Source organism: Esox lucius, chromosome 7 (assembly GCF_011004845.1).
Source record: "Esox lucius isolate fEsoLuc1 chromosome 7, fEsoLuc1.pri, whole genome shotgun sequence".
Classification (NCBI taxonomy): domain Eukaryota; kingdom Metazoa; phylum Chordata; class Actinopteri; order Esociformes; family Esocidae; genus Esox; species Esox lucius.
Genome location: NC_047575.1, coordinates 35,514,876 through 35,526,466, shown reverse-complemented (window position 1 = coordinate 35,526,466; position 11,591 = coordinate 35,514,876). Strand labels below are relative to the sequence as shown.

At 40.8% G+C, this 11,591-nt stretch overlaps 2 protein-coding genes across 3 annotated transcripts; one reads left to right on the top strand and one right to left on the bottom strand.

The window, feature by feature from the left end:
- Positions 1-29: 29 nt before the first annotated feature.
- On the bottom strand, positions 30-5,430 carry ska2 (spindle and kinetochore associated complex subunit 2). Of its 2 annotated transcripts, none has more exons than XM_010870899.5 (7): positions 5,227-5,430; positions 2,393-2,482; positions 1,711-1,887; positions 1,529-1,603; positions 1,316-1,358; positions 758-899; positions 30-584 (listed from the first exon to the last, which is right to left on the bottom strand). In XM_010870899.5, the coding sequence occupies exons 1-7, from the start codon at positions 5,290-5,292 to the stop codon at positions 458-460; spliced, it is 720 nt and encodes a 239-aa protein (XP_010869201.1). In that variant the 5' UTR covers positions 5,293-5,430; the 3' UTR covers positions 30-457. The 2 variants fall into 2 exon arrangements, with proteins under 2 accessions (XP_010869201.1, XP_010869202.1); XM_010870900.4 differs by lacking the exon at positions 5,227-5,430 and adding an exon at positions 4,760-5,162.
- An 820-nt stretch (positions 5,431-6,250) lies between these two features.
- On the top strand, positions 6,251-11,560 carry mdh2 (malate dehydrogenase 2, NAD (mitochondrial)). Its single transcript, XM_010870898.4, has 9 exons — positions 6,251-6,432; positions 8,056-8,224; positions 8,309-8,392; positions 8,525-8,634; positions 8,806-8,931; positions 9,991-10,068; positions 10,325-10,424; positions 10,534-10,685; positions 11,283-11,560. The coding sequence occupies exons 1-9, from the start codon at positions 6,367-6,369 to the stop codon at positions 11,412-11,414; spliced, it is 1,017 nt and encodes a 338-aa protein (XP_010869200.1). The 5' UTR covers positions 6,251-6,366; the 3' UTR covers positions 11,415-11,560.
- The last annotated feature ends 31 nt before the right edge of the window (positions 11,561-11,591 follow it).

The window sequence follows — 11,591 nt, the reverse complement described above, 5'->3', positions numbered from 1 at the left end:
TTCCTGCACTTAAAATATATACAGCCAGGTAGAGGGAATATTGACATTTAATTTAAAAAAAAAATCATATACTTTTGCATTACAAAATCTGCGTTAGGCTATAAACAGTTGGAAAGTAATCAGTGGATTTCAGATATTACAGGTTAATATGTCACATTAAATGTGACATATCACATATTTACAGGTTAAAAGCACAAGCTCTAGCCAAATCACTTAACTCTACACAGCAAATATAGTACATCATTCATTTACAATACGCCCCAACTGCTATCCAGTATTGTTTTTGGTGACAGGATTCCATCTGAAAATCCTGCTTCTGACATTAATTCCTTCTCACAGAAGATTCTGTGGTGTTAATTATTGAGGCTAGCTAGGAGGAATGGGCAAAATCGGTCACTTTCATCACATACTGATTCAGGTGTCCAATATCAAAAGTCTTATTTGTGGTCCCACAGTCTTATATTAGCAGGCGTACATGCCCTTTCTTGTCCAGCTCTATGAGAGATAGGTGCTGCAACGTCTTCAGCTTGGCCTCGCTAACCTTCATGTTCATCTGCTTCATCTTCTGCAAACTAAGGGCACCACTGGAGAAACATGAAGCTAAGTTAGAACTGGCTCAAAAAAGTCACACGACTTTCTGGTCCACAAATCAACCGTTCGGCGTTAAAACAATGTAGACATTTCTGCCGCGGGTGTTGTTTCCGCGCTGTGGGGAGAGGGGGTGTATGTGTCTCAGCATGAACACGACTCAACTGACCAGTGTTTTCTGAGGGAGAAGTGCTCGTGCAGCTGCCTGTAGAAGGCGTTGAGGTCCACCAGCGTGACGCTGGATCGCACGCTGCGTGGCACCTCCTCCAGTGTGGCTTCACTCAGTTCCTCAAACTCTCCCCCCCTGGAGCCTGTGGACAGAGTCTTATTTTACTTACATATAATTTCAGACCCCTTCACTTTATCCCTGCCATTTTAGTTTTTGAAAAATTATATCCAGACATTCTTTCATAGGCTGCTTTAGGTAGCCTTTGAAAAATACATTTTGCTACACCAAGCAGGATGACAGTAGGCTAATTGCTAAATAAAATAAATCCACCTCCTCAATAATCAGGCGAGGTAAAATTTGCGTTTGATTTGACATAATAGATAAAGCACTCATGTCAAAAGTTCACTGTTAGCCCTCAGAATGAAAGACTCATTAAAGATTTTTTTTTGGCAAGTTTACACACACACAAACATTACCTGGCTGCTCAAACATTATTCTATATTGGAATAGATTGGCTAGTGTGAAAAGGACCTTATAAATGGCATGACAGTTACTTACACCGAGGCTGCTCTTGAGCTGGTGGCTGTACAGACGTCGGTACCTGTGTGAACAAACACTGGCATAATACAATATATTTCTATACAGGCATGTATGAAGGACAATGTTAAATAAGCAATAAATAAGCTATGTATATAGAACGACGCCAGTCAACGTCTCCACATGCCGTGTTCCTGCACGCATGGTCAACATAGTTGTAGCAAAAAGCCTTACCTCTGCTGTGTTTAGATTTACTGATAAACCAAGAGAATCTGCAGACTCTTGCTCTGTCTCAGTCAGTGGTGGAACCTAGGGAAGTACAAATACTAATTTGCAATTGCATTTTTTTTCCTTTCTACCTTTGACCACCGTAACTTTAGCATTGAAAATGTCTGGAATCTGAGGGAATGGTGTACCTCTATGTCAGCAGTCTGTTGTAATTGTTGCACCAGCTGTACGGTAGTGTCTAGGTGTGCTCGAATGGAGTCCATGGACTGTTTCTGCTCAGCAGCAATCTCCTGCACTTGTGTGCATAGGGCCGCATGCCTTGCCTTGATGGCAGACAGGTTCTCCAGCAGCTTCACAGGGTTTTCCTGTAGTCATGGGCACAACAAGTCATGAATATTGATTTAACAGGAGGGAGGGTCCCTGACCAAAGAAACATCTCAGTCAACCACACGTGGGTTTTCAATTATTGAGACCCAGAAATGCATGTTCCCTGTTTATTACCCTAAACGGAAGCTGTACCCTAGCTTTACCTAACCTCAATTACCTAACTTGTGCCTAAACCTAACCAAGCCCTAATGCCTAACCCTATAAGTAACCTCAGTTCTAATCCCTGCTCCTGTAAAAAAAATTGTGGGTTAGGCATTAGGGTTAGGCATTTTCTATATTCAGAAATGACTATGTCCATTATAGGGACCTGCCAAAAAAACCTTAGGGATTTTTTTTTTTGCACACACACACACAAAATTAGTTCAAAGATGTATTAAACATACAGCTATGCATTTTGTGGATAGTTTGGAAAGATATTGGGTGGCTAGATTGTACTTCTGACTAGTTTTGTAACTAAATACTGTGGTGTTCAGGGTCATTCACCTCTCGGGCATCATTCTCTGGAGCATTAGTTAGGTAGTCCAGCTTCAGTCGTTGCTCCATGTACTCCATGTCAGCCTCAGCCTTCTGAAACTGAAAGGACAATTGGTTTAGTGTACTGAATGTCTTACAGATTACAGTGTAGTCTCCCCACCTGTGTCATTATTACACACACACACACACACAATTCTGGGTTTTTCCTGTATTCAAAACTCAATGCCGACCGCCTTCCCAGAGTCTAGCACCACCTCTGTCCCGGCATGGTAAAACATGATTTTGATCTCATAAATTACCAGCGAAACACCACAGCTAATGTGACGGTAGAAGGAAACTTTCCATATTGGCAGTGGTGCCTGGTGGGGTGTCTCCTACCCAGTTGGGCTTTTAAAAGGGCTTGGGTGGGTCGATATTTTCTGGGGTCCACAGAAGAACAGCTGTTTACTGTCAATGAAATCTGGTAACCTTGCCTACAGGACCAAACTAAGATGACTGGTGAAAAGACCATCAATTTAGGGTATGCACTGTCACCAAAAACATATACAATTAACATAAGTCACTAACAATATAAATATAAGAACGTGAAGATGCTGGGTCAGCGACAGTAGCGGAGCCTAATACAGCTGAAGAAAGTTGAGAGAGGGAAATAAACGATGTGGCGTTAAGGCAAGGATGGGGGAAAACTATGCGACAAGGCTGTAATATATATACAGCTGTTTCGTTTTTTATGCAAGTCGATATTAACAAGAAAATAGCATAACGAAAATAGACAAATAATAATGACTGATTAATTATAAAGCTGATGAGTTTGATAGATTTGTAACATGTTAATAGGCCTATGTTAAAAATAAATATATTGTTTGTATATTTTGTTTGCTATTAGGGAGGACACCGTAGCCTGCATTAGCTGATCAAATGGACATGAACAACAGGACAGATTTAACACTATAATAGTTGTCTTTTTCAAGTGTGTAGACGGATATTATATGAAGTATTTCACAGAGGGGCGTCCGGTTGAACACAGGGGTTGGGATACCACCTATGCCTTATTTTGAACCAGGAAAACCGCTCATTGCATAGATTGGTTATAACAATGAAGATTAGGAAAAAAATTGCTTAAGCATTAATCTTTTGAGAAACTTTGGCCATAAATGATTGCCTCAAAAAAACTGCATGAAAAAACATTGCGATGCATAGTGCCTTTTGAGGGGCTTTAATCCAAACACTGAAACCCTATAAGCAATATTGCACTACTTTCAACAAAGTGGACAGCAGAGACAATACTGATAGGGTTCCAGGACTTGGCATCAATCTGTCACACTGGAATAATAATAATAATACAAAATATTACCATACAAAGCAAAAACATGGGTTTTGTTTTGGACAGGTTTATGTAGCTCCTCCTTAATGCGTAATGAAAGTTGACTGATTGGAAAACAAGTTCCAGACTTGCTTTGACAGACTTCATGTGAGAGGTGATGATGATGATGGTGGAAGAATAGGATTGCACTGTTGCACTCTGCCTATAAATACATTAAAAAAAATCTCTTCACTGCGGAATTGAATGACCAATAAACATTTTGATAAACGACCCACCAATCCCTGGCCCCTTATAACCACAGACTACAGTTCTAAATCTCTCTTTTAAATGCACTGTTATATAGAACATACCATAATGCTTTAATTAACCCTAGAGAAGTGTCAGCTTTCACCACTTTCTGCTGCTTCCTGTGTCCAAACGTGATCATTGCTGCTTTCAGACGCTTTGACAATACTATTGCACTGCTAGATGTCCAATACAGTAGTGCAATAAAGTCAGAGCACCTGCAAACAGCTTTGTTAAGCAAAGGATCATAGCTACAGCCTGCAAAAACTGTCCTTGGGACTAATACCTGGCCAATGCCCTTTTAACATTGCACTGCTTTCATTAGAGGGTCACCAGTAGTACAATATAAAAGGGGCACTGGACAGACAGAAAATAGTGGATTCCTCTTTTTCTTGTACGTTGTCAGTCCTGAAATAAAAATTGAGAAATCCAATCTCCTATTGAACAGGAGAAATAATTTGCTACAAAAATCTTGAATTGACTGAGTAAATATGAATAGGTGATTCATATTCATGAATGAGTTCAGTGTCAAACAAGTTCGTGAGCAGAATTTGTAGCGAGGGTATCACAATGAATAATATGACTAGCTGTCAGAAAGTTGATCAACAAAATTCCTGCAGCACGTACAGTGATTACCACACCAAGTATAGATGTATAATTACTGATCGGATATCCAAACGTCTCCCCTGTATAAAAAATTTCTAACAACAAATTTTGTTAACTTCGATCCTTTGAAAACTCGATTTTAAAGGTCAACTGTCACGTACCGCGAATGAGTGCGCGCTCGGGGACACAGAATAGGGCCTCTTCGCAGGCGCAGTCTTTCGTACTCGCTGTCCTCATTGTGAAACGTGTGGCAAACAAGCTATCGATATAGCTAGCTAGCTAAGTAGCTAAATAAACATTAAAACTGGGCAAGGTGCCATGTACAAGCGATTCTTGTTTTCATTTTGTTCTTCTTTTCAGCAGAAACACTTTTCTTATTTTTTTTGTAAATCATTCCAATGAGATGGCAGGACGTTTTAAGGTATCCTTACAACCAGTAGTAGAGTATCACGTTCGCTACACTAGCTAGCTACCTAACGGTAGCTAGCTAGCTTAATTCCTATTTTTGATTCACTGATCATTTTCTGAAAAAGCCTAATGGAGACCATAGAAAAACACGTATATATAGACTAAAAACGTAGTTTTACTTTTTATTCTTATGAAATACATGGTATATAAAACAGCTCACCATCGCCTCCAGCTTATCAACTGCTGTCTCCATGTTGAATAGTTTACATTCCTCAGACAGCCCCATACATATAAATCCACTAAGGGAGTTCTATTAACTCGAGCCGGGGTGCACCGGGCTATCGCCCATTATGGGGAACGGGAAAAAGCGGTGAGGGAGAAGCGCCCTTCTCAAATGGAAGCGTACCTGGATGTAGGCGTTCCTACCTGTACAAGAACCGAGAAACCTTTTGTCATACGTCTATTTGTCAATAGGAACTGGGCAAAGCCAAGCCCATAACCACTATGCCATGAATAGTGGTGTCCGGGAGCTCAACAATGCATCATGTGGAAGAACATATGACCATTGTATGTTGGCCATATACCACACCCCTCGTGCATTGCTTAATTCTGGGATGTTTATGTTAAGTATTGCGTCATCTTTGCATTGCTACTCTTGAGTTTAAGAACCATGTGTACCCCAATTCGCCCTAAAAAAAAAATTGTCAAATGGTATAGTCTACAACGTAGAACATTCTGTTCGTAATATATTATAGTTTTTGGAACATAAATCTATTGATTTGTTTTGTTTAACAGATCGGCAGAATACCCCGCACAGTTTCATTTTGCTCCATACCATTCCACTGCCCCGTCACTGGGCTTTCCCAGACTAGATCTTTATTAACTATCTTAACATCTCTCACTTCCTTTCCTCATGGTGATTGATGAATTGATCATTCCGAATTGTACATCCACCTAGACCTGAGTTTTAACAGTGGCATACCAATTAAACCATATAAATACACGGCATAGGCGCAGCTGATCTGGGTCCAGTATCAAATCGTTCTTATTTGGTTTCCGTTCGGAAGTTCAAGTCAGATGCAAGAAACGCCCACATTGCACTCTTCCGGGTAATTTTTGAGTTCACGCCATGAACATGATTGAAATTGCACTGGACCAATCATGAACAGAAATCACACTCTTAACCAATAAAATTGCATTTGGGTCTGGGATTAAGCTACCACGGACAGTTAAGGTAGGTTGCTTTAACAAGTGTTCTGTCTCGACCGTGCACTAAGGTAGAGGACGTTGGAGTCACTGTTAAGAGGATTCGAACATTTTGTTTTTGGTGTAAAGTTAGCCGACCCGTAACGTATCCAACATGTTTTCTCGCATCGCAAGACCCACAATTTGCATTGCTACTCGGAGTTTAACCACCTCCTCACAGGTAATGTATAATAATACACGTTTAGACACCCAAGATATAGCTTACTGTAACGTGACAAGCTAGCTACATGCATAGCATGAAAATCAGCTAGCTGGTTACTAGATCAGTTAGCAAGAAAGACCCCTAAATAGGTAGCTTTAACCTAAAAAGTCACAGACATAGTAAGCATGAATGGTATAAGCCTACAATAAATTACTGGATATATTCGTTTGAAATTGAGTTGGCTACCTATCAACGTCTCGTTAACTATCTAAAGTTATAGCCGGGTGGCAAGGATGTGTAAACCGGCGTTGGTCGCAGGCGTCAATTTAAGGTCAACTTGTCATACTTGCTTTACGTATAGCGTTGCTGGCAAGGGCAACGCTGTTCAAAACAATTATTTTGTCAGTGTCATATCAAGCTTATTTAAAATGACTTGAGGGTGGTTATAGTGATCCATCTCCGGCCCATGGTTCATTCAGGTTTTGATGAGTGATAACTACTAGTTGGCCCAGTAGTCCTTGCATATTCCTCACACCTAAGCCTGATCTTTTAGACGTGGCTAGTCCAAGTGACGATTAACTCAAACAAAACTATAAAATATGCAAAACTATACTGATGAAAATTTCAGCTGCATGAAACGATCAAAACTGTCCAACTTTAGCTAAACAAAGGTGTTAAGTTTTATCCGTGACACAAATGCAATTGTTAAAGATGTTCATACGGGCTCCTGAGTTGCACAGGGTTCTAAGTCATTGACAAGCAATACATCTCCATCATCGCAGCCAAGAGTTCAAAGCATTTTTTTCAGCAATCCGAAAGTGCCTTGGGGGTCATACAGAGGACGCTGCTTATTGGCTGTGCACTGTCCAGGGTGGATAAGTAGGTGTCATATAAGGTTGCATTGTCTTACTACACTCTAGCGTCTCCTTGTGGTAGGTTGGCAACTGCAAATTCAATTGGGGTTGTTGGCTAGGAAATGTGCTCTCTTCCAAGCTTGTATGTACCTGCAAATACATCCTTGTTGAGTGAGCATTGAGAGAAACCCAAAATGGCTTGGTTAGATGTTCATTGGAAGACATGACTCAATCTTCAGCTCACCCAAAACCACTGGAATTTGCTGCAATTGGTCAAGAACAAAGGGGGAAAATGCAATGATGAAATTTTGAGGGAAAACATAACTAGTTCCAGACAGTTGAAACACGTGTAACTCTACAGCCTTTTACATTTATAGAATTCATTTTCTGAACATTTACAGTTGGTTGGAAGATTTGTATCTCTGTGAACTTGAGTGGCATACATTCTTTCTGTATCGTTGAATCGCCCACTCTGAAATCTTGGATTTTCAGAAAGTGGGTCTAGATATCCTTAATAACTGTGAATAATCAAGAGCGAAGTCTGTCAAGAAACACATTTAATTTAGAAAGTTGAATCACAAAATTGACTTTCACATGGAAGGTGAACTATAAATCTAAATTTACCTGAGACCCATCCTACATAAACACAACTGAGTCTCCCATTCAAGTCTATTGCTGCTAATCGATTTGTTTGTAATGAATTTAAAATATTAGATACCAAGATATGGTGGGGGTTTTTTGTATTCAAATGGGCTGAACTGTATCATCAAACTGTCCTCTCCCTCAGAACAATGCCAAGGTGGCAGTCTTGGGCGCATCTGGGGGTATTGGCCAGCCTCTGTCACTGCTTCTGAAGAACAGTCCTCTGGTGGGTGAACTTTCTCTGTTTGACATTGCCCACACACCTGGCGTAGCAGCAGACCTTAGTCACATCGAGACCAGAGCCCGTGTCACTGGTAAGATGTCCCTACTGCAATGTCAGTAATGTATAATGTAATGACTGCGAGAATGTCTTTCAACTGTTTTCATTTCACTACCAGGTTACATGGGTCCAGACCAGTTAAATGATGCACTGAAAGGCTGTGATGTTGTTGTCATCCCAGCCGGTGTCCCAAGAAAACCTGGTGAGTTCACCGAAGTTGAAAAATGTGATTCATATTGAAAAACAATGTCAATACATTCTTTTTTTGTTATTATTATTCTTTTTTTACATTTATTGAAAAGTACACAAACAAGTTAAAGGAAAATTCTTTCAGGCATGACCCGTGATGATCTGTTTAACACCAATGCCACCATTGTGGCCACACTGGCCGACGCCTGCGCCCGCAACTGTCCAGAAGCCATGATCTGCATCATTGCCAACCCTGTGAGTACTCCAGCCCCCCCCCCCCCCCCCACCGACCACCCGCTGTACTCTGCACTGCAGCCGCTATGCGTCCACAGACGGGGGGCCTTGCTGTAAAATGTCTTAATACATTGTAAGGTGCCAGTAATGTGGTTTGAAATTGCTAACAAACCTTTTGTTTCCAATCCCTAGGTGAACTCTACTATTCCCATCACATCGGAGGTCATGAAGAAGTATGGCGTCTACAACCCTAACAGAGTGTTTGGGGTCACTACACTGGACATTGTCAGAGCCAATGCCTTTGTTGCAGAGCTAAAAGTAAGTCAATCCATCCAGTTTATTTTCTAGTTGTCTGGATTTGCCTTTCAAATAAAAATGGAATCGGAGACCCTCCACAAGTCACTGTGACATGTAGCCTAGCAGTCGGAGCATCTGTTACAACAATCAAAAGCACATTTCCCAGATCGAATCCATGTGCAAGATGAGAATAGTTAAAAATAGTGATTACCACTGTGGGGAGTGTTCTCGTTGGCAGTGTCGGCTAGTGATTGCCATTCGAGGCTTCCTTACTGTTCCTCTAACAGCAGGATATTATGCTGGTAGCGCTAACTCCAATTTCCTTTTTCAAAATAAAAGCCATCATTGAGTTATATAAGGCAATGTAGTTAATCTAGTCTGGAACAGACATTAAACATGACAATTTTGTTCTTGTCTGTTCTTTACAGATTAACTAGATGGCCTTATAAATTTCAATGATGGCTTTTATTGTGATAAAGAAAATCTGAGTGCTGCCAGCATAATATTCTGCTGCTAAAATAACGCTAATGAGGCCTCATTTGGCCATCACTAGTGTCGGCAGTGTTCTTCCTCTGAAAAGAACTCCGCCAAACCCCTTCCTTATGTTAGTTTTGCCCATTTTTATATCACCGCTACAAATGTTGTTTTGCTTTTAAGAATTAGTAGGACAATCAATTTAGATTTTGTGGTTGTGGAATCTACTGGAATCCATTAGTCAGTACTGAAAGTCACTGGCCCGGTTCAAACTCTGCCTTCTCCCAGTATTGATACTTTGAAACCAGGAACTATTGCTACACCTAATGAAACACTTTTCAGCAGATTCAAGTTAATCTGTCCATAAAAGATTACTTTCATATGTGTTGTATTGTAGTGGCCTTGCACATTGTAGGATGAGGATTCAGCCGCCTGTTGGCTGCCCCTGCTGTCAGAAATATCTAAATGTACATATAGTATAGGACTGTCACCATGATTCAACTGCATATTATTTTAAATACTGATTGTTAAACTTTCTTTCAGCAGCAAATTCTAGTTTAATGATTGCATAGGCCAGATAGCTGACTTTGGTGTTTCATTTTGCAGGGCCTTGACCCAGCACGTGTAAATGTGCCAGTCATTGGAGGTCATGCAGGAAAGACTATTATTCCTCTCATCTCACAGGTAAAAAGGAGCTGTTCAGAAGTGAAAATGGTATCAATGTGGTTTTATTTTTGTGAATGTGTTTATGGCTCCCTCTAGTGTTTGTAAAATGTTACGTGAATTAGGGTTGTCAGACTGTATTTCTTTATCAGGTATTTGCTAATGACATCCGGAAATTCATGTTCATTTTTAAAATTCTATTTGGAAAAGCAATGAAGGTCCTCAATAAGAATGGCTTCACCTGAAAATAACTATAGACATTGCACACTCTGTGTAGGCAACACCCAAAGTGGAGTTTCCAGCTGACCAGCTATCTGCATTGACTGCTAGGATTCAGGATGCTGGCACAGAGGTTGTGAAGGCCAAGGCTGGAGCAGGTCGGTGTTTATCTGCAAAGGGAGTGATTCTCTAGATGAACTGTAGACTTTTAACCCCTGGTCACGTTTGAGCCAATCCGAGAGCTAACTGGCTAACCTCTGTGTTCAGGCTCAGCTACTCTGTCCATGGCCTACGCCGGGGCTAGGTTCACATTCTCTATTCTGGACGCCATGAATGGAAAGGAGGGAGTCGTGGAGTGTGCGTACGTAAGGTCAGAAGAGACCGAGTGCAAATACTTCTCCACACCTCTGCTCCTCGGGGTAAGTCCTGCACCAACCTAGTAACATGTCCAGAACTTGGAGACTGTAAATAAGCCCTTGTGATTGGTGTCGTAGGATTGCTGTATTTTGAACATGTTCCTATTTTAATGAAAGACACTAGGGGTTTGAACGTTTCAACTAGGAAAGAAACCCTTTCATTACGATGTAGAGCTTTTGCTTACCAGTAGCAGGGCTCACCATACACAATAATGACTCACTCTGTCTGGTGCCCAATTCCTCTGTACTATGCCCGTCCACTCATCCTCCTATGCTAGCGCTCTTAGAAATATGCAAGTGTTTGGTTTTAAAGTCCTGTATGACTGTCAATGCTTTCAGTTGAATGAGGATGTTGTGTTGTAAGGCATCTGGAAAAGAGGTACCGGGAACAACACCCACACACACTGAAGTCTGGACAGAAATGCGGTAGAACTTAATTGCAAGCTAAGGGTTGGACGCAAGCGCAGCAATTGGACTAGTTATTTCCTGTCTTTAAAATTGTAATGTTGTTAAAGTGTCACATTCTTAACCAATACATCTTTCTTGAATACAGTTGTTAATTGGAAGTGGCATCTTACAAAAATATTTTTGTCCTTTTAGAAACAAGGAATTGAGAAGAACCTCGGCCTAGGCAAGCTGTCAGCTTTTGAAGAGAAACTGGTGGCTGAGGCCATTGGTGAGCTGAAGGGCTCCATCAAGAAGGGCGAGGATTTTGTTGCTAACATGAAGTGAGCAGGGTTTGAATGTCTCAATCTGTGATTATTTATATTGTTCAGTCTGTAATGGTAACGGCTCTCCAAAATCAAAGTTTCATCATGTTTGTTGTTTGACTGATCAGAAATGTCAATAACTCACTCCCTAATAAATGATAAACCTCACCATTCTTGATCTTTATCAATATGTTTGAAA